Source organism: Mastigoproctus giganteus, chromosome 2, assembly GCF_048544385.1.
Source record: "Mastigoproctus giganteus isolate SK-2022 chromosome 2, ASM4854438v1, whole genome shotgun sequence".
Taxonomy (NCBI): domain Eukaryota; kingdom Metazoa; phylum Arthropoda; class Arachnida; order Uropygi; family Thelyphonidae; genus Mastigoproctus; species Mastigoproctus giganteus.
The window spans coordinates 19,441,851-19,464,553 of NC_143576.1; the positions used below are offsets into that span (position 1 = coordinate 19,441,851).

General features: G+C 37.3%; 1 protein-coding gene across 4 annotated transcripts in view; it reads left to right on the forward strand.

The window, feature by feature from the left end:
* Positions 1-22,703, forward strand: part of fmt (phosphatase 6 regulatory subunit 1-like protein fmt) — a 477,658-nt gene that overhangs the window by 44,392 nt on the left and 410,563 nt on the right. For all 4 annotated transcript variants that reach the window (XM_090388378.1, XM_090388363.1, XM_090388382.1 and 1 more), the window contains exon 2: positions 13,593-13,660. In XM_090388378.1, the coding sequence (XP_090244504.1) occupies positions 13,601-13,660 (60 nt within the window). In that variant the 5' untranslated portion in view covers positions 13,593-13,600. The remainder of the gene's footprint in view (positions 1-13,592; positions 13,661-22,703) is intronic.

The window sequence follows — 22,703 nt, forward strand, 5'->3', positions numbered from 1 at the left end:
TCACGGGCTTGAACCCCGGTCCACTCAAAGAGTGCGTGCGGCACTCACGCTTGGCTATGTAAGTCAAATGTTGGCCTGTAACAGCTGTGGTGGCTCTCTCAAGAACAAAGTGATTCCGGCTCTATCAAATTAAAATGGTTTTAAATATTATCCAATGCCAGAGCCCTTGCCGAAATTAGATTTGATAATGGAATGTTTCATATCTTCGAGGCTCCCATTTATTCAGATTTGTCGCCTGCAGCATTCATATGGTCAATATAGGTTCCTCGGTCAAGTGATAAATGTTCACCTAAAGAAGTTTCACTTAACTTTCGCTATGCATGCTTGGCACACACCCACACAATTTTTTTCATCTTTGGGCAGATTTGATGGAAAGTTTGGCAAAATCACAAGCAGTTGCTCTTGACATTTCTGAGGCTTTTGATTTTGTTTTGCATAAAGATCTTTCAAACAAGTTCTATCTCACACATTGCCAAATTTTTTTCCCAATTTGATATCCAGTTTTCTCTGTGGCCACTGAATATGGGTAATGGTAGATGGCTCTATGGATTTTAATTTCCCCAACAATACTGGTGTGTCCTAAGTTTCAGTCTTTTCCAGATCCTTTTTTTTTTCCCCTTGTGTTTTTTTTTTTATGAAAACCCCACACGAGAGGTATTAGCACCTATAATACTTATAACCATGCTTGGGTTGGAGGTTGAGAAGGTGAGAGAAGATATTTGTTGACATAACACTTGAACTTCTGTAGGCTATAATTTTCAGGAAAGTCATATGACCGAAGCTTGTTCCAGAAAACGGCAGTTGAATGAATAAATGAGGAAGATGAAAAGTTGGTTCTGTGAGTTTGAAGTTGGACAGTAAATGGATGTTGGCTGATGGCAGCACATGTTTGGACTGTTTTGAAAGAGAGAGCGGGAATTATAGCATTAGCATTAGTAGAGGTATTTGATGCAAGAAAGCAAGCTTATGCAGCATCAGCCAAAAAAAAAAAAAAATAATAATAATAATTAATAAATAAATAAATAAATAAAAAATAACCACTTCCATTTCACCCCTCTCTTCGTTCGAAATACCTGTCCAGCTGAGCCTTAAACTTATTTAGGCTATCAACTTCCACAACAAGGGATGGAATTCTATTCCACCAACCAACCACCCGCTGGCTAAAGGCAAATTTCCTCAAGTCTATCCTACATCAGTCTTTTCTCAATTTGAATTTATGCCCTCTCAGGTAATTATTCTGAGCAAGAGGAAGAATCCCATCAGCTTTGAGCATGCTCAAACCATTCAAGGCTTTATACACCTCGATCAGATCACCTCGCAGGTGCCTAGTCTCCAAACACTGTAATCTGCAAAACTTAAGCCTGTCTTTGTAAGAGCAACCCTTTGTTCCATTCACTAATCTTGTTGCCCTTCTCTGTACTCGTTCCAACAGCTCTACACCTTCTTAAAATGAGGCCTCCAGAAATATATACAGTACTCAAGGTGTGGCCTGACCATTGCCTTATACACGGGAATAATCACCTCCTTATCCCTTCTAGAAAAATTCCTATATATCATTGACAAGACACCATGAGCTACTCTTGCAGCCCGTTTGCACTACTCAGAAAACTTCATATCTGCCTGCACAGTCACGCCCAGGTCCCTTTCATTCTCTACCACTGTCAGTGTAGTACCACAGAGTTGATACGTTGCTCTGGGGTTGCTGTTTCCCATATGTAGTACTTTATATTTGTCAATGTTAAACTTCATTTGCCACCTCTCAGCCCATCTGCTCAACCTGTCCAGATCCTGTTGCAGTAGCATAGTGTCAGTAGTGTCCTTGACAACCCTGCCAACCTTTGTATCGTCTGCAGACTTGGACATTAAGCTTGATATACCATCATCAATACCATTTATAAATACAGAAAACAATAATGGACCCAATACTGAACCCTGAGGGACTCCACTATTAAAATTAGTCCACGATGAGCAGTGTACATTGATTACCACTCACTGTCTTCTCCCCCTCAACCACCCCTTTATCCATAGCAGCAATTTTCCTCCAATGCCACACTGCTCCAATTTGTGCAGCAGTCTTCCATGCGCAACAGTATCAAAAGCCTTTCTAAGATCCAAGTATATAATATCAAAGTTATCTCCTGCATCCAGTTCGTTTGTGACTGCATCATAGTATCCAATCAAATTGGTCAGGCAAGACTTCCCCCTAAAGAAAACCATGCTGTGTCTGAGCTATAACTGAAGTCTTGTCTTGATGATCCTGCAGTGCTTTAACCAGTGCCTCCATTAATTTTCCAGGAACAGAAGTTAAACTAACAGATCTATAATTACTTGTGTCGCCCTTTGATCCTCCTTTGTGAATTTCCAGTCCATGGTTACTTCCCCTGAGTCGAAGGAAGCTCTCATAATTATGGCTAAGGGTTTGCTTACTTCCTTTGCTGCCACCTTTAATATAACTGGATAGATCCCATCCACCCCAGCTGCCTTTCTTGTATTTATCTTCAACAATTTCTCCTCTACTTTACTCTCAGTTATTACAAGATTCTCTAGCTTACTGCCAAAGTTGAATACACCTCTGGCATTCCCCTCGCTGAATAACTCTTCATGTGTGAATGTCGATGCAAAATATTCATTCAGTTTGTTAGCTACCTGAGCAGGATCATCAACAGTTGACCCATCGATATCAAGTGGACCAATCTGATTCATCCCCTTCCTTCTAGAGTTTACATAAGTAAAGAACTCTTTGCTGTTTTCCTTTGCATCCCTTGCCAAAGATTTCTCGTAATCTGCCTTCGCCTGCCTAACCTCCTTTGTAACTTGGTTACAGATCATCTTGTATCTATCATAGGCTTCTGTGTCACGTGTTAATTTGTATGTATGCCATGCATTTTTCTTCTCTGCCATATGTCTCATTAGTTCATCTGACATCCACTTAGGCCTAAACCTTGAACAATATTTCTTAGTCGGTATGTAAAGCCTAGTAGCTTCCAAGATAAGTTCTTTGAATGCTTCCCATTTTGAATTTGCTGTTGGTAACATCATCAGTTGGTCCCACTGTATAGAATTTAAATACTGTGTCAGTCCATCGTAGTCGCCTTTACGAAAGCAATAACCCCTCCCTTTACCCCTAATGGTAGTTACCTCTTTGAGTAAATCCCACTTCAGAATACTGTGATCACTGCCACCTAGTGGTTCATTTACCTGCAGATTCTTAATGCATGAAGAATCACTACTGATAATCAAATCAAGAGTATTACTCCCTCTAGTTGCCTCCCGAACATGCTGATGTAGAAAACAATCATCCAATAAATCCACAAAAGCCTTGCTAGTGTGTGAGTGACCAGCCCCCAAATTCCAGTCAATATCTGGGAAATTAAAATCCCCTATTATAAGACTCTCTGATTTACTGGCCCACTCTATTTCCCTATACAGTTTCTTATTATACTCATCAGAGTCATTAGGCCTATAGCACACTCCTACTCTCAATTTTGATTTACCTATGCTTATGTCACACCAAACTGACTCGACACTGCACTGTCCAGCAATGTCGACTGGCTTCACTTCCTTGGATTTTATGTATTTTTTAACTAATAGCATAACACCTCCTCCCTTCCTATCCTGTCTATCCTTTCTGTAGACATTGTACTCCCCAAATTCCAGTTCTGCATTCCTTATATCTGTGTGACACCACGTCTCTGATATCCCAACAATATCTGCCTTTGATGTTTTGAGCAATACCTCAAATTCATCAAATTTATTTACTAAATTCCTAGCATTGGTGTACACGCAAGTATACATGCACCTGTTTCTATTCTTAGCTACCCTAACACAACCCATGTGTTTACTTGTACTCCAATGACTCCCAGCAGTGTCTGAAATATCCTGCATGTTGTTTTTCAGGCTACTGCTCATTCCAATAGAAGCAGTGCAAGAATCACCTTCACCTCTGCCAGTGGCTACTGTTAATCTATTAGTCTTTGTATCTCCCCCAAGCTAGCAGTTTTCCGACCCACCTAACACTGCCTCGATAGCATCAGCAAACATTCTTGCACCCTTTCTATTTAAGTGTATCCCATCCCTGTAGAAGCAGTCTCTCCTGTTAACAAGTACAGACCAGGCTGAAAAAAATTCTACACCTTGGGCCTTGCTCAATCTTTCCAGGGCTGAATTGATCGACAGGGCTCTCATCATATACTCCTCCTATCATGTCTGGGCAGAATTGCAGACACTTTCAAATTCAACCCTAATTCACGGCTTTTTTTCAACAGTGACCTGTACTTGTTAGAAGAACAGTGCCTGTGAAAGTATCTATAGAAAAGGCATGTAACAGTAACAGTATGTCTTTGGGTCAGCGAGTGGAGAGAGACTGTTAGAGATGAGTCATTAATTAACCTAACTGCCCTCTTCTTAATGGAATCTAGAAGCCTGAGAGAGGTTTTGGGGGCACTGCCCCAGATGTGGGAACAGTATTCCATGGTAGGGTAGATTTGCGATTTGTACAGAGTGAACAGCTGTTTGGAAGAAAAGTAACGCTGAGAGCGAAAGAGAAAACCAAGTTTATTAGATGCAGAGGAAGAGGAAGATGCAATATTTGTAATGTGCTTGTGCCAAGAGAGAGATTAGAAGTCAGGGTAATTCCCAAAAGAGATATATCAACTTGCCTAGAAATCAGAGTGTCACCAAAGATAAGCATAGGAGCGGAAGAATCCTTTTTGCGAGATATAAGACAAGACTGAGTTTTAGAAGGATAGAAATCACCAAAGTTGTCTTTATTATTATTATTATTAGCTATATTGTGCAAGGAAGCCTGAGGCTTATGCTGCACCAGCCAAAAAAAAAAAAAAAAAATTTCCTAAGTTACTCTGAGAGAGGAGAGAGAGCAAGAAAAGTAGAAAGAAATCACCAAGAAAGAGAAGAATGATGATATCCAGCTCAGGACCCTGGGTGTGCCACGCCCATACTCACCAGATGTGAGCCCCTGGGGTTGTCCCACTGGAGAATGGTAATTAAGGAATTGGTAGTGGATATTCAGTAAGTTGAAGCTGATTGACCTGGGCAAGGATTCTCAAAATGAAAAGTTGAATGCAATATGCTGTCATCAGCAAAACTATGGATAGGATTTCCAGTCAATGGAAGGTTATTAATATACAAGAGGGAAAGAACTGAACAGAGAGTCATGCCGCTGCATGTATACGCATGCAAGCATCGAGCCCGACTGTATTAAACGTGTACCTGCAGTTTAGTGCAGTTATACGAGTATGTATGCTAAATGCAGTTATGTATGTATCAATCTTTTTATATTATGAAATTCTACTAACACAAAATCAAGGAAATTCATCCATTGGAAGCCACATTGAAAATGAAAAGAAAAAAAAAAAAAAAAAAAACGTGTAAAACTGATAACACTACAATGCGCATTTGATTAAAAAAAAGTGTTTATTGTAATTGTTTTTAGGAAACAATATCGGTACATCACGTTTTCTGCATGTATATTTGATCTTCTAATGAAATTTCAAGAAAATATATTTATTGTTAGTTCTGTTATAAACTTCGAGAGATGGTGTGTGAAAGAATAAAAAAAATCATCCACTGTGAATAATGGATTATTTTTTGTAATGTATATTGTTACAAAAATTACAATATTTTGTAATAATACAAAGAATGCTACAACTAACAGATTGTTCACAAAATATTGTTATTATTTGTATTGTTACAAAATATTGTTATTATTTGTATTGTTACAAAATATTTCAATATATCCTTGGAGTGCATTTGATGTTATCACAGAGGGAGAAATTCATTTTTAGTACATGCCAAAAAAAATTCACCATCCAGGGTCATACCATTCGAAGTCTGCATTTCTTGTTTTGAGCTGCAATAAAAAGATGTACCCCATTGAAAATTTGATTTTCTCCCTCTCTCTCTCTCTCTCTCTGTTTTACTATAACTTGAGAAGGGGTTGTTTCCCCACAATGAATACTGTCCAGAAAAACCATTACTGCTCCACTCTGTCTTCTAAATTGCATTGTCTTGAGATTATCCTCTTTGGGAATATTGGCAAATACTTACATCTGTTAGAAGCAGAAAACAGTTTTTATTCCACCACCGTAACGAATTATCTTTGGTCACTTCCTCTTTGATTTTACCTCAAGGGACTTCTCAGACTGAAACACCTATTGTTATTGTCTTCATTGCAGTTGACATTGTTTTCATTTGGAATATTGACAAGTACTTTCCATCCATTTGAAGCAGTAAACATCCCCTACTACCCACATTACAGTATTACTTTACGCACAATAAAGGATTACCACTGATTAATTTTACGAATGTTCATGCGAAGTTGCTTCAACACCAGTTTTCGAAGTTTATTATGCACAGCTGTCTATTGATAGCTGCTTTATAAATTTCGCAGTCGCTTTTGACTGTATCAAATGTGTACTTTGTAGCCCACTGCATCCATACGAGTATGCAGTTATGTATGTATCAATCTTTTCATGTTGTGAAATTTTATTATTTTGATATTACTTGTTCATTTTATTGAATTATTATTAATTTGTACTGAATTCAAAAATCGTCCTTAAAAATGTCCCGAAAGAGGAAAGTCGACTTGGAGTATCGTGTTTTTAATTAAAGGTGGACTGAAGACTATTTCTTCATTGAGTACGATGAAAAAACAGTGCGTTTGGTGTGTAAGGAGACTGTGTCAGTTTTTAAAGAATATAATTTAAAACGACACTATGATTCCAAGCATAAATATTATGATAAATATAAAGGAGTGTTGCGAAAAGAAAAGTGTTCAAAGTTGCAAAACGAATTAAGAAAACAACAAAACACACTAAAAACTTATCAGTCCAAAAATTTATCTGTTGTAAGTGCCAGTTATCAAGTTGCACATTTGATCGCTTTTGAAAGTAAACCGTTCAGTGATGGTGAATTTGTTAAACGGTGTTTGTTAAAAGTCGTGGAAGAAATTTGTCCAGAGAAACGAACAGTGATACAAGACCTTAGTTTGTCTCGGCAATCAATTATGCGAAGAGTAGAAGATATTGGAAAGAATTTGTTCTAACAACTTTTGGAAAACATAAAACAAATGAAATATTCTCTGGATGACAGTACTGATGTAAATGACACAGCCCAACTCCTCATCGTCATACATGGAATTAATGATAATTTTGTACTAGTTGAGGATTTAGCTGATCTACAGAGTATGCACAGAACAACTGCAGGTGAAAATCTTTTTGAAAATTTTTGCCAATCTATTGAAAAGTTAAATTTAAATATTAAAAATCTGATAGGAGTCGCAACCGACGGGACAAAAAATATGACTGGTAAAAACATTGGGCTTATGGGTAGAATAACCAAGAAAATGATAGATATCAGAGCTGAACCTCTGATTGGAATTCACTGCATTGTGCATCAAGCAGTTCTCTGTAGGAAAGTATTGGATCTCCAACACGTTATGAATGTGGTTATTTCAACTGTAAATTTTATAAGGTCAGATGGCCTTAATCACCGTATGTTTCAACAGTTTCTTTCAGAAATTGAAGCTGAATATGAAGATGTAATTTTACATAGTTCAGTGAGATGGCTTAGTCGTGGCAAAGTGTTATATCGTTTCTTTAAACTGCGCCATAAAATCGATATTTTTATGACAGAAAAAGGAAAACCAATCAAACTATCAAATATGGAGTGGCTATTTGATATTGCAATTCTTACAGACATTTCTAGTCATTTAAATGCTCTTAATTATTACAAGGGAAAGGAAAATTGGTCTCTGATTTGTATGGTGACATCAAATCATTTCAGAATAAGTTATTATTTGAATCCCAAATTGAGCGAGACAATTTAGTTCACTTTGAATGTTGTACCGAGCTAAAAAAGAAATGCACATTTCCAAAGAATCGTTGCCCCTCATTATTAAAATTACTTTTTGACGAGTTTGAAAGTCAATTTGCTAATATAAGATCCCATGAAAAAGACATAAGCTTGTTTGAGAATCCATTTATTTCTATGGCTGAAACTACAATCCCAGCTTTCAGCTTGAAATTATTGATTTTCAAGCCAAAACATAGTTCAAAAATAAGTATATGGACTGCGAAAATAAACTACTTGAATTCTACAAGACACTCCCATCTGAAGATTTTCTGCTAATAAAAGAAAATGCCATGAAAATAGCTACTTTGTTCGGATCAATCTGTTTGTGAGCAAATTTTTTCACACATGAAATCAAATATTTTAAAAGAAACAGAATAACAGATGAGCATCTTCATTCCACATTGAGAATTGGCATCAAATTTTCAACCAAAATTTGAACAGTTATCTAAAAATATCCAGCCTCAATCATCTCATTAAACGTTAAGTTTTGTTCAGTGAACAAATTGTATTGTATTGTACTTAATAAAATTTTTGAATATTTTCAATTTTAGGTGTGCTGTTATATTTACTTATTCACCTTAATATTGAAAAGCAGTGATCCTTTTCAGGTTATAAGTTTTCTAAAGCGAGCATATAAAAGCAAAAGTAAAAAGTAAAGCAAAAGGTATTAAAAAAAAAAAGTAAAATATTTTTTCTTAAAAATTTTTGTAAGTCATATTTTTATAATTTTAATAAAATATAAAAAAAATAAATCACTGACATAGATTTCTTGCACATAAAAGTGTTGGGAATTTGCATTTTTTTTAATATAGCCTGAAAATAAAAATGGTAACATGAAAATGGAAACTTCCTTTTGCATGTAAACAAGGCATGGGAATGTAACACTAATTTTTCTTGAGAATTACTCATTGCGGTCCGCAAAACAAATCGAACTTTGAATATGGCCACCGTACAGAAAAAGGTTGGACCCCACTGCCATACATGATCGAAAGCTTTTGAGATGTCAAGAGCAACTGCTTGTGTTTCACTGAACTTTTCCATTGAATTTGTCCATAAATGGGTAACATAAGACAGAATATCACCGGTGGATCGACACTGATGGAATCCATACTGGCAATCGTTGATCAGATGGAAAGTTTCTAGGTAGTTTAAGAGTTGGCGGTTAATTGATTTCTCGATTACTTTAGAAAGAGTAGGAGTAATTGCAATAGGACGATAATTGGATGGGAGGGATTTGTCACCCTTTTTAGGAACTGGCTGGATATATGAGCAAATTTCCAAGCAGAAGGAAAAACACCTTTGGAATAAGAAATGAAAAAAGGCGGCAAAGAACAGGAGTAAGTTTAGGAGCACAGGTTTTGAGAACAAGTGGAGAAATACCATCTGGACCTGGAGCTTTCTTAGCATCAAGATTCGTCAAAATCCTTCTGACATCCTTTTGACGGAAGACCACAGGAGGCATTGAAAGGAACGTGTTGGGAATGGTGGGAGGTGTTTTACCAAGATCATTAATACATGAGTTGGAAGAAAAATGGGATGCTGGCAGGTCAGTTTTATCCTTGGCTGAAGTGAAAACAGAAGCATTTGGTTTTGACAGAGGTGGGAGCAGAAATGGGCAAAGATGCGTCCAATAGCTTTGGCAAGAGACCAGAATGCTCGGCTACCATTAGCATTAGCAAAGGCACATGATGCAAGAAAGCAAGCTTATATAGCATCAGCCAAAAAAAAAGAAAAAGAAAAAAAAAAACCCTTATTTCACCCATCCACTCACTCCAGACGTTTGTCAAGTTCTGCCTTGAATCTATTTAAGCTATCAACTTCTACATTAGGGCAAGAAGCAAGTTTTCTACTCTTAGCCTGTCCACAATCTAGTTTGGACTGGTTAATACTTTACAATTGTTGCGAGCTTTGGTGTAGGCAGAAAATGAAACTGAAGAATTGGAAACAAGCCAATTATGATATGCAACATTTTTCTCCTGAACAGCCTTAGCACATTTATTGGAAAACCAAGATTTAGATAAAGGACAAGATTTTAAAGTGGAATGTGGGATAAAGGATTCCATTCCTACAAGAATAATTTCACTGACATGATCTGAGCAAATGTTGACATCAGAAGTTTTGAAACAGTAGTCCGACCAAGGAAAATCAGAAAAGAAATCTCGCAGGTCATCCCATTTTGCATTCTTGTCATGCCAAACAACACGAGGTTGGAAATAGCCATGAGATAAAGGCTCCATTGAAGAAGAGGCAATCACCAAATTGTGATCTGAAGTGCCTAAAGGACCACTCACTTCGACCCTGTACTTAGAAAGGTTGTTTGTGAGAAAAAGATTAAGCGTATATTAATAATCTTTTTTTCCACTGACTGGAAATCCTGTCCACAGTTTTGCTTATGATAGCTCTATATTCCACCGTCCAATTTGAGTAACCTTGCCTTTCGCAAACAGCCTCTCGAATATCCACCACCAATTCATTTAATGGTGATCTCCAGGTAATTTTTCAATGGGAGAAATGCAACTTAGTTAATTTCAATCCTTCCAAAACTCAGTCTTGTTTTCTTTCTTGCAAAAAAAAGTACTGGTCTTTATGTTCATCTTCAGTGACACTCAGATTTCTAGACAAGATGACATACAGTGGCGGAAAAAAAAAAACTGCATCACCTTAAAAAAGTAACATTTGTAATGAAGTGTATAATATCTAAGATATTATGTGATTACTGTCATTTTGTTTGTAGCAAAGTAAAGCAAACAGCCATTTCTATAAATATGGTGTAGGAAGGGTATACACGCTCATTAGTATCCTGTTTTGTGGAGGTGGCTTCAGTTGACACAAATAAAAAAAAAAAGTGTAGCTGTTGCTCTGTTCCAGGAAGGGCTTTCTACGCGTGCTATTGCCGATAAAATAGGCTACCAGCAGTCAACAGTATCTTGGGTGCTGAAATTAAAGCGTGAAACCGGTGATGTGAAGAGAAGACCTGGATCAGACCATAAGAGAGTGACTATGTCTTCCCAAGATCGATATTTGAAATGGTTATGGCTTCTTAATCGCCATGCTAGTGCTCCTGATCTAAAACCGGATTTTGAGATGGCCTCTGGTTAGAAACAAGTGCATGAACTATCCAAAGACTGCTTTCGGAATGTGGTCAGCATGCCTGTCGGCCCAAGAAGAAGCCTTTGTTGACTCAACAAATGAGGAAGAAGCGACTTGCTTGGGCTAAAACGCAAGTTTCATGGACAAAAAAGCAATGGGACACCATCATATTTTCTGATGAATCTAAGTTCAACCTGCATGGCTCGGATGGGAAGGGATATGTCAGAAGACGAAAATCAGAGGCATATCACCCTGACTGCATAACACCGACTGTAAAGTTTCTCGGCAGTCAGATGGTCTGGGGATGCATAACAGGCAAATAGGTGGGGCGAATTGAGTTTATTAACGGAACGGTGAATGCAGAAACCGACACTGCTATCTCTGAGGAGTGCTGAAACCCGTTATTAGGGATCACCACACAGATGTCCAAAACTGCATTTTTCAACAGGATTCAGCACCTTGCCACACAGATAAATTTGTAAGTTTTATGCTATTTAGATTTAATGATGAGTTTGTCTTCTTGTCTCACAAGGCTTAAAACATACTTACACCAATGTTTTCCCTCAATTTTCTCTCTTTAGGTGCAGTCATATCTCAGAAATGCTGGCATTAGTGTTGGACTGGCCCAGCAAGAGTGCAGATTTGAATCCTATTGAAAATTGCTGGTACATAATGTCATCTAAAATTGCTCAGAAGAAGCCATCAAGTAAGATTCAGCTGCAGGAGAGTATGTAAGGGTATGGTGCCATGAAATTGGGCAACCGTATATCGAGAAGTTGATTAACTCTATGCCAAATTGTTACAAGGCTGTAATTGTAGCTCAAGGAGGAACAACAAAATATCAAGGACTTATTTTGCTGATTTAAAGTACATAATACTATTATGTTAAGTTGTCATTTCAGTTTGTACATGTAAATGCAATAAAATGTATGTTTGGCTGTCATGATTGCCATTTGCATGATTTCTCATATATTTCCATTAATTTTGCATTTTACCCTTTGGATAGATATTATGGCAATTAAATGTATCAGAAAGAGTCTTTTTGTTGGATTTCATTCACAGAGGTATATATCCCATCTAACAAATGCATTTCGGACAGGTCGCGGGTTCGATTCCCGCCTCGGGCTTGGATCAAAGTACTGCAAAAACCTTGGGAGGTGCAATATGGCCACAGAAGCCGATGCGCCAACAACTACCAAATCAAATCAAAAAAATCATTTCGGACATTTCTGCAACCCACAATGCAGCGCAAAACACATTATTTGCAAAATTTACAAGTGATGCAATTTTTTTTGTCTGCCACTGTATTTCTCTTATTAACCTTCTAATCTCTCTTGATATAAGCATATCACAGATTTTTTTGCTTCTTCTGCATCGAAATAACTGGGTTTTCGTTTTTGCTCTCTGTATTACTTTTCTTCTCAACAGCTATTCTCTGTACAAATCTCAAATTTGACCTACCATGAAATATTGTTCCCACATTAGGTGTTGCCTCTGAAACTTCTCTCTGGATTTTCTGGACTCCATTCAAAAGTAGGTTGTCAGGTTAGTTGACACATCTCTTACAAATTCTCCCTCGGATCAATATGGCCTTAGTTGCTAATGCTCCTAAAAATCAAAAAACAACAACAAATTCTCCCCTTTCTCTGTCTCCTAGGTATTCAGTTTATGCTACATGCCTTTTCTATAGATTTTCCATAACCACTGTTTTTTTAAATTGAACCTATAATTCTCCCACTCCATTCCAATCCAGGTCCAAACATGTGCTGCAGCCAGTCTGTATCCATTTACTGCTAAATGAAGAAAAGCTCACAGAACGAACTTTTCTTCAGTTAGTGCTTCATCTCCCATCAAGAAATATTTTCTTTCTTTTCAACCTTCAACCATGTATGGTACTTAAAGTACTGTAGGTTTTAATAACTTTTTGGGCTTCATAAAAAAAAAATCCAGTCTACACTTCCTCCCCTTTAATTTGAATTCATGGTACCTAGTTACTACATAATTTAATGCCCTGAAATTTACCAATTCAGAACAGATATCATACTCTGAGGGAGGGGAAAAAAGGCTTACGAGAAGCTGGTAATGATTTTAGTAAGGAGTGTGTGAAGTGAAGGATGCAGCTAGAATAGACCTGAGTCAATCCGATGTTTAGAAAGACCCACCCTATTGTGTGTGGAAGGTATATGTAAAACATGTTCGGCATATTAGTCATTTTAATCTGTTGTATGTGCCCAGCTTGAGTGCTGATCAAAACAGCAGAACATTTTGCAGGGCTCAGCTAGTTTATTATAACAACTTAAGAATTGGTGACAAAGGATGGCACTTACGTGCACTGCTCACTACAAGTTTCATTAGTTTATTGATATTGTTGAAAACAACTGGTAACTTCTTGAGGAATTCATTTCATGAAAAAATTTTTTTTGTGACACTTAAACCATTAGGATCAGTATCTCTCTCTCTCTCAGTATTAAAACAAACTTTGAATTTTTAAAGTAGTTGTCTTGCTGACATTTCTTTCATTGATATTATTATACTGTAAAAGTTTATTTGCTAATGAAGGCAAATGATATTTTTATTTATACTGTTGGAATTTTATCATGCTTTTTTTTTTTTTTTAATATTTGTTACAGATATCACCATGTTTTGGAAATTTAATATGATATCTGCTTCTCACATAGAAACATTATTAAACAAAGAGGTAAGTCTTAATTAGACAAATTGCATATATTGCTATAGCTGTATTTCCTTTTAGCAGTATAATTAATATTAATTATAATAAAAAAAATTGTAATTATTGGTTGAATGAAAGTCATGCAACCCAAACCTGAACATGTTTTTATTTAGCTATATGAATTATGAAACATTATATTGTGATATGATATGATATGCTTATGTTATATGACATGATATTATATACAGTAATACCCTGACTTATGCGAACTCGGAGTTACGCTGTTCTTGATTTTTTCATTTGGCAACACTGCCGCTAATACAGTGGTTTCCAATTATATCCATGTTTGTTATGTTCTGTATTTGTTCGACATTTTTGCACTTGACACACGTGCAATGCCATTCTCAGAATACATCTCTTTGTATTCTGGTAATTTTCCAAACTTTCAAACTTTTTAAAGTTATTATATTGTATTATATAATATTGGTGTAAACACACTATAGACAATTCTTAAATAAAAAAACTACGTTTGTAGTGTGAAGGGCATCATTTTATCTGTATCTCATATTGTGCTCTTCCTTCACAATGGGTTGCCATGTATTGCACTACCTCGAATAAGTAATGCTTCACTGAAAGAGAAGACTATTGTTACTTATTCTCAGTGGGCACCACCACCCAGACGGCACCATTTCGAGACTTGTTGGCCTTTCATCGGTGGGTGGGCAGGTACCCTGGTATTGCAGACATGACAATCCAGTTGTGAAGATAATCCCACAATATGAGAGATGCCAGAAGGTGTATATGATGATATTTAACGAGGCATCATATCTTAAGAGTATAACAATCTATACAATATTATATAAGCATTAGTAGAGACATATGATGCAAGAAAGCAAGCTTATGAAGCATCAGAAAAAAAAAAAAAAAAAAAAAAAACTTCCACTTCACCTCTCCGTTCGTTTTAAATACCTGTCCAGCTGAGCCTTAAATTTATTTAGGCTATCAACTTCCACAACAAGGGATGGAAGTCTGTTCCACCAACCAACTACCTGCTGGCTAAAGGCAAATTTCTGCACATCTATCCTACATCTGCCTTTCCTCAGTTTGAATGTATGTCCCCTCAGGTGATTATTCTGAGCAAAGAGGCAGAATCCCATCAGCATTGAACATGCTCAAACCATTCAAGCCTTTATACACCTCGATCAGATCACCTCACCGGTGCCTAGTCTCCAGACACTGTAATTTGCAAAACTTAAGCCTTTCTTCGTAAGAGCAACCCTTTGTTCCATTCACTAATCTTGTTGCCCTTCTCTGTACTTGTTCCAGCAGCTCTACATCCTTCTTGAAATGAGGCCTCCAGACCTGTATACAGTACTCAAGGTGTGGCCTAACCATTGCCTTATACAAGGGAATAATCACCTCCTTATCCCTGCTAGAAAAATTCCTGTATATCATTGATAAGACACCATGAGCTACCCTTGCAGCCCGTCTGCACTGCTCAGAGAACTCATCTGCCTGCACAATTACCCCCAGGTCCTTTTCATTCTCTACCACTGTCAGTGTAGTACCACAGAGCTGATATGTTGCTCTGGGGTGCTGTTTCCCATATGTAGTACTTTACATTTGTAAATGTTAAACTTCATTTGCCACCTCTCAGCCCATCTGCTCAACCTTTCCAGATCCTGTTGCAGCAGCATAGCGTCAGTAGTGTCCTTAACAGCCCTGCCAACCTTTGTATCGTCTGCAAACTTGGACATTAAGCTTGATATACCGTCATCAATATTATTTATAAATACAGAAAACAATAATGGACCCAACACTGAACCCTGAGGGACTCCACTAATAACATTAGTCCACGACGATCCATTGATTACCACTCTCTGTCTTCTCCCCCTCAACCACCCCTTTATCCATAGCAGCAATTTGCCTCCAATGCCACACTGCTCCAATTTTTGCAGCAGTCTTCCATGTGCAACAGTATCAAAAGCCTTTCTAAGATCCAAGTATATAATATCAAAGTTATTCCCTGCATCCAGTTCTTTCGTGACTTCATCATAGTATCCAATAAAATTGGTCAGGCAAGACTTCCCCTTAACAAAACCATTCTGTGTCTGAGCTATAACTGAAGTCTTGTCTAGATGATCCTGCAGTGCTTCTTTAACCAGTGCCTCCATTAATTTTCCTGGAACAGAAGTTAAACTCACAGGTCTATAGTTACTTGTCAGCCTTTGATCCTCCTTTGTGAATTGGGGTCACATTTGCACATCTCCAGTCTATGGGTACCTCCCCTGAGTCCAAGAAAGCTCTCATAATTATGGCTAAGGGTTTGCTTACTTCCTTTGCTGCCTCCTTTAATATAACTGGATTGATCCCATCCACCCCAGGTGCCTTTCTTGTGTTTATCTTCAACAATTTCTCCTCCACTTTACTCTCAGTTATTACAAGATTATCTAGCTTACTGCCAGAGTTGAATACACCTCTGGCCTTTCCCTCGCTGAATAACTCCTCCAAAAACTCCAATATAGATTATTATACTCTTAAAGATGTGATGCCTTGTTGCATTTAATTTTAATTATATATTGTATTATATATAATATTATTGTGCTAATTACAGTGGTATCTAAGTGTAGTACTAGTGAAAAAAAAAAGGAGTTGTAAGCCTCTTACTTTAAATGCCAAGTTAGAAATGATTAAACTAAGTGAGCAAGGTATGTCTATGGCTGAGATAGCCATAAGCTAGGTTTCGCTCGCCAAATAGTTAGTAAAATTGTGAACTCTAAGGAGAAAGAGTTGAAGGAAATTAGAAGTGCTACAACAGTGAACACTAAAGTTATAAGAAAACGTGATAGCCTTATTGCTGACATGGAAAAACTTTTACTGATGTGGGTTGAACGTCAAACCAGCCACAACGTGCCTTTAAGCCGAGCCATCATCCAGGACATGGCCCTAAATCTCTTCAATGCTGTGGATGCTGAGAGAGAGAGAGAGAGAGAGAGAGAGAGAGAGAGGGAGGGGTGAAGAAGCTGCTGAGGATAAATTCAAAGCTAGCAGAGGCTGGTTTAATAGGTTTAAGGAAAGAAGCCATCTCCACAACATCAAGGTGCAAAGAAGCAGCTAGTGCTGAAAGTTATACCTGTGAGCTTTCTAAGATCATTGAAGATGGTGGATATACTAAGCAGCAGATTTTCAATGTGGACGAAACGGCCCTATATTGGAAGAAGATGCCATCTAGGACTTATTGCTAAAGAGGAGAAGTCAATGCCTGGCTTCAAAGGTACAAAAGACAGGCTAATTCTCTTGTTAGGGTCTAATGCAGCTGGTGATTGCAAGTTAAAACCTATGCTGATTTATCACTCAAAATTCTGGGGCCCTAAAGAACTATGCAAAAGCTAGCCTCCCTGTTTATTATAAATCTAATTCAAAAGCTTGGATGACTGGAGATCTTTTCTCAAATTGGTTCACAAACTATTTTAAGCCTACAGTTGAGACTTATTGCAAGGAAAAGAAAATTCCTTTTAAGATTTTACTTCTTACAAACAATGCCCCTGGCCATCCTAGAGCTCTAAGTAGTTTGTACAAGGAGATAAATGTTATTTTTCTACCTGCAAATACAGCTTCATTACTGCAGCCTATGGACCAAGGTGTAAAATTGTGAACTCTAAGGAGAAAGAGTTGAAGGAAATTAGAAGTGCTACAACAGTGAACACTAAAGTTATAAGAAAACGTGATAGCCTTATTGCTGTCACGGAAAAACTTTTACTGATGTGGGTTGAACGTCAAACCAGCCACAACGTGCCTTTAAGCCGAGCCATCATCCAGGACATGGCCCTAAATCTCTTCAATGCTGTGGATGCTGAGAGAGAGAGAGAGAGAGAGAGAGGGGTGAAGAAGCTGCTGAGGATAAATTCAAAGCTAGCAGAGGCTGTGTTCAATTGCAGTGTTTAAATCATATTACTTAAGAAGAACTTTTGCTATGGCTATAAGTGCCTTAGACAGTGATACGATAGCTGGGCATAAACAAAATAAATTAAAAGCATTTTGGAAAGGCTTCACAATTTTGGATGGTATAAAGACTATTAGAGATGCATGGGAGGAAGTTAAAGAAACAACATTGAAAGGTGCTTGGAAGAAGCTAATTCCCACACTTATGGACGATTTTGAAGGCTTTGAGAATTCAGTGAAGGTCGTCACTACAAATGATGTGGAAATGGAAAGGGAAATAGAATTGGAAGTCGAGCCTGAGGATGTGGCAGAATTGCTTGTCTCTCATGATGAGACCCTAATGGACAAAGATCTTCTTCTGATTAAAGAGCAAAGGAGGATGTTTCACGAAGAGGAGTCGCATCCTGATGATATTCGTATCCCTAGAGAAATGACCACTGAGGAATTGGAAGAAGCTATCAACTGTATAGAAATGGGGATGGCAGCTTTTGGGAGAAGTGATTCAAATTTCGAAAATTCTAAAGTGGATGCAAGACTTCTAGACGATATTGCATGCTATAAAGAAATTCTAAGGTAAAGGAGACGGATATTCATGAGGCGAAGTTCATTGTTTTCCTACTTTACGAAAGTGCCATCGCAACCTTTGACAGGAACAGCTAGCCTTGAACAATCTTCAGTGTCAACAGCAACACAAAACCCTACAAGAGCTTCAACCAAGTTTCCATTGTCAAAACGAATAAGATTCATTAATGAGTGAGAGAGGATGAAAATGTGCCATCTCCTTCATCCTTCTGGCGCCTCCGTAGCCAGGTGGGTAGAAAGCAGCAGTGCGTAGCACACGCTTCTTGATTAGACCGGGGTTTGAGCCTGTGACCACCGAATACGGAGGATGCGGAAAGGTCAGGGAATGACCACTGCATATCCCCGGAGCAATATGGCCTTAGTTGCTAATGCTCCTAAATAACAATAACAACAACATCCTTCATCCTTCCTACAATAAATATATTCGTTTTTTTCAAATTTACATTCTTCAATCACTATAAGCTAAAGGCAAAAATATTAACATAAGCAATGTGTGTACACCTAATTCTGTTTTTGTACGAACTATTTTTACACGAATTTGATTTAACACGAATTCAAAATAAATATTTCATTCTCTTTTTACGTGAGTCATTTTGATTTAACACGATTTCTATGAATTTTTTTTTTGCCTAAATTCTAAGAAAATTTTTTTTTATTTGTGGCATATTAGTATCATTTCTATATTACATGCACCAATAGATTGGCTAACAACAGCTAGTGTGTGCGTATTGAAATGCGTGCTTTTGTTTACCAATGTGTACGTCTAGGTATCATCAAGTTTTTTATTGAATTTGGTGCACATCTACGGTATTCGTGCATTGTATCTTCGGAAGACATTTAATAGTAAGCTCTATTTCAAAGTGAAAGAATCTTTAGTGAAATTTGTGCACATATAAATTTATTAATTTTGCCGATAGTCAATAAATTGAAGTTTACAAATTTTTCATACCTTTTTTTTTATTAATTATAACAGATATTTTTCGGTAGCCCTTATATAATGTCGAATAATTCGCCTATTACCAAAATGTAAAGGAAAGCAATTTCTTCGGAACTTAAAATTCAAATTTTAGATCGTCTTGCAACTGGACAAGGGGCGACGTCTGTAGGAAAGCATTTTGGTATACATGAAGCTACCGTAAGAACTACGTGTGTGTATTAAGAAAAATGAAGCTGCAATTAGGAAGTCAGTATGTTCTGGACCAAAAGTAAGTGTTAATTCATCATCATATTCAAGAGATATTGTCAAGGAAAAAATGGAAATGGAAATGCCATCAAGCAAACAGCACTAAGAATTTACAGACAGATTAAAGAAAAGGAGCCAAGCACTTCATCTCAGTTAAACAGAAAGTTTGAATTTTCTGCGAGTACAGATTGGATGACAGAGATTCTTAAAAGGAATGCTCTTCATAATATAAAAATTAAAGGTGAAACTGCATCTGCTGATGAATCGGCTGCTAAAGTATTCCTGCAGGAACTTGCAAAAATTATTGAAGATAGAAGATACACTCCTGATCAAGTGTGGAATGCAGATGAAACTGGTTTCTTCTGGAAACAAATGCCAAACAGAAAGTATGTAGCCAAATCACCGAAAACTGCTGGTGGTTTTAAGGTAGCTAAGGATCGTGTGACCTTATTATTTTCCTCCAACGCTTCAGGAGATCGTATGTTGAAACCACTGCTGGTAAATCTAGTCCTGAACCCATGTTCAATGAAAGGTGTAGATATCAATAAACTGCCTGCTCACTGGATGGCAAACAAGAAGGCCTGGGTGACCACTGCTATCTTTACAGAATGGTTCAACAAATGTTTCGTCCCAGAAGTCAGACGTTATATGAATTTGAAAGGTCTCGAATTTAAAGTTCTTCTGATTCTTGACAATGCACCCGGCCATCCTGTCTTGGAACACCCAAACGTACAAATTTTATTTCTGCCATCTTTGATACAACTGCTAGACCAAGGTATAATTGCGACAATTAAAACATACTACGTAAAACGAACATTCCAACACGTTTTGGACAAACTGAATGATGAAATTTTGGACAAACTGAATGATGAAATATTGATGTGTGGAAGAAATTCTCAATTATGGATTGTATCAATCAAGTTGGATTAGCGTTAACTGAATTAAAACCAGCAACTTTAAATGCGTGTTGGAAAGCAGTTTGGCCACAATGTGTAAAAAGCAAAGATCCCATCATCTCTAATACGACCGGATTTCCCAACATCATTACAATGGCACACAAAATTGGTGGAGAAGGAGTCGATGATCTGTCGTTTGAAGATATTGATGAATTGTTAACCGACAAAGCGCTAAGCGGAAATGAAATATTAGAGGTTGTCCTTGGGACTCCTTATCCCACGGAACGTAGTGATAATGAAGAAAATGATCCTGTTCTAAATGCAGATTTAATAAAAGAAGGTCTGGAACTGGCCATAAAATTAGGTAATCATTTTGTCAAACATGATCCTAATGAGGAACACACTGGGAAGTTTCAACATGAACTGAAGTTGTTGACAGCCTCTTACAGAGAATTATATAACGGCCTAACCAAAACACGAACACAACGATTAATAACTGAATTCGTTCATAAAACCGGTGAAACATCAGCACCAGAGGAGACTTGTGCTGATTTTGCTCAAGAGATCACAGAAAGAATTTCATTAATAGAGGAAGAAGACAATGTCCACAACATTTCTAGTGATAGCAGTGATATTCCAGTCGTACACAAACGTATACGCCGTTTTTATCAGAAAGTGAAAATGAATAAAATCTTTTTATGTGTAAAACAGATTTTTTTTGTTCATGAAGAATTTTTTTAATTTCATATGCATATAAATTTACTGTAATAAATTTTCATTACATATTATTACATGTGTATTTTGTTGAAATGAAATAAAATAATAAGCTTAAAAACGAATATTTTTGTTTTTTTTTTATTATTTTTACTGATTTTTTTAGATCCGGAACCAATCTTCTTTTCTTCCATAAATACAATGTCTTTTTTTACGCAAATTTTTTTTACCCGTATTTTTCAGGAACGTATCTATCGTGTAAAAACAGAATTAGGTGTACTGTATATTCATTTGATTTTTGTTTCCTCTGAGATTGAGGCCTAGCTTACTTAATATATAGCTTACTTACTTGAGGCCTAGCTCACTTAATGTATGATAGTTTTAAACATGTTATTAGGTTTTTATATGCATTGGCAAGTGAAAAAAGGCTATGTTCCACTTTTCGGCAGGGGGCCTTGAACCTAACCTGCCATATGAGTGGGCCCCACTGTACTTCAAAAAAACTTCCCCCATTGAACTCTCCCAACACATTTAACCCACTACCCGTTGACACCACTCCAGATTAAATTTTCCTTCTCTCTCTCAGCCTCCCTAAAACTTAACTTCCCGCACATTCGGACAAATCCTTATATATATATATATATATATCAGATCACGTCTCTTCTCCCCTCACCTCGGCTAATCCCTCCGTGTTTTCATCGTTCACCCCAGAGCCCTGCTTCTCCGGGCCTTTACAAAGACAAACACATTAAACTCTTCATGGTTTTTATGTTGCTGCTTTGTTCCACTTGGCTTAATTCAGGGAATTTCATCCTTTCCCATTTCTGTGGGTCAAAGGTTCCATTGTGTATAATTTCCCTTATTTCTTAACTCATTGGAATGTTTTTAGTTCGAAAATGAGTGTAGTAGAGTTATTACCAATTTTCTTAAAATAATGATTCAGTAAGTGAAGGCTTACAGTGGTAGATGCAATGACATTGCCGAGTGGAATCACTCTGATGTCCTGGTCCAACAGAAAGCAGCAGGGACAGTGTTTTGTGGCCACTATCTTCCTATTTGACACAGGTGTGTTCCAGCAGGATAATGCTCCTGCTACATTCCTGCTGCTGTTTGAGAACAGCAGCAGTGTGGTTTGCTGAACGTGAAAGTGATTTCCAGGTGACTACTTTAACTGCCACATTCTCCAGACATGAATCCTACAGTACATCTCTGAGATTATGTGAGTTGACAGATCTAGCATTTGGATTCTCCACCACGGGCCTATAGGATAGAATTCTGGCGACATAGTGCAATATATCTCCTTTAATGTTTCAGAGGCATTATAGAGTCCATGCCTCTCCCTGTGGTGGTGTTGGTGGTGGTGTTACTGGCAGTAGGAGGAGGAGGACTTACCCACTATTAGGTAGGTGGTCATAATGTTTTGACTGGACAGTGTACATACACAATGTTCATTTAACATACACAGTGCATTCTCGGTAAACTATACATTAACTGATTGTACGTAAACTGAATATCACTTTCTTATATAAACTCACGTAACTTGCTAATATGCATTTCCAAAGATTTGTGAATAATTTTTTAAAATGAAATATGAATAAATATAATTATTGTACCTACCTGATAAACTAATCCTGTTTAAAAAATTTATTCAGTGAAAGCCGATGAGTTTTCTTCTTTTCATCATAAAGAATCATATAGCAAATTGTGATGTCATAATAAAAAGCCTGTGACAGTCACAAACAAAAATAAAATT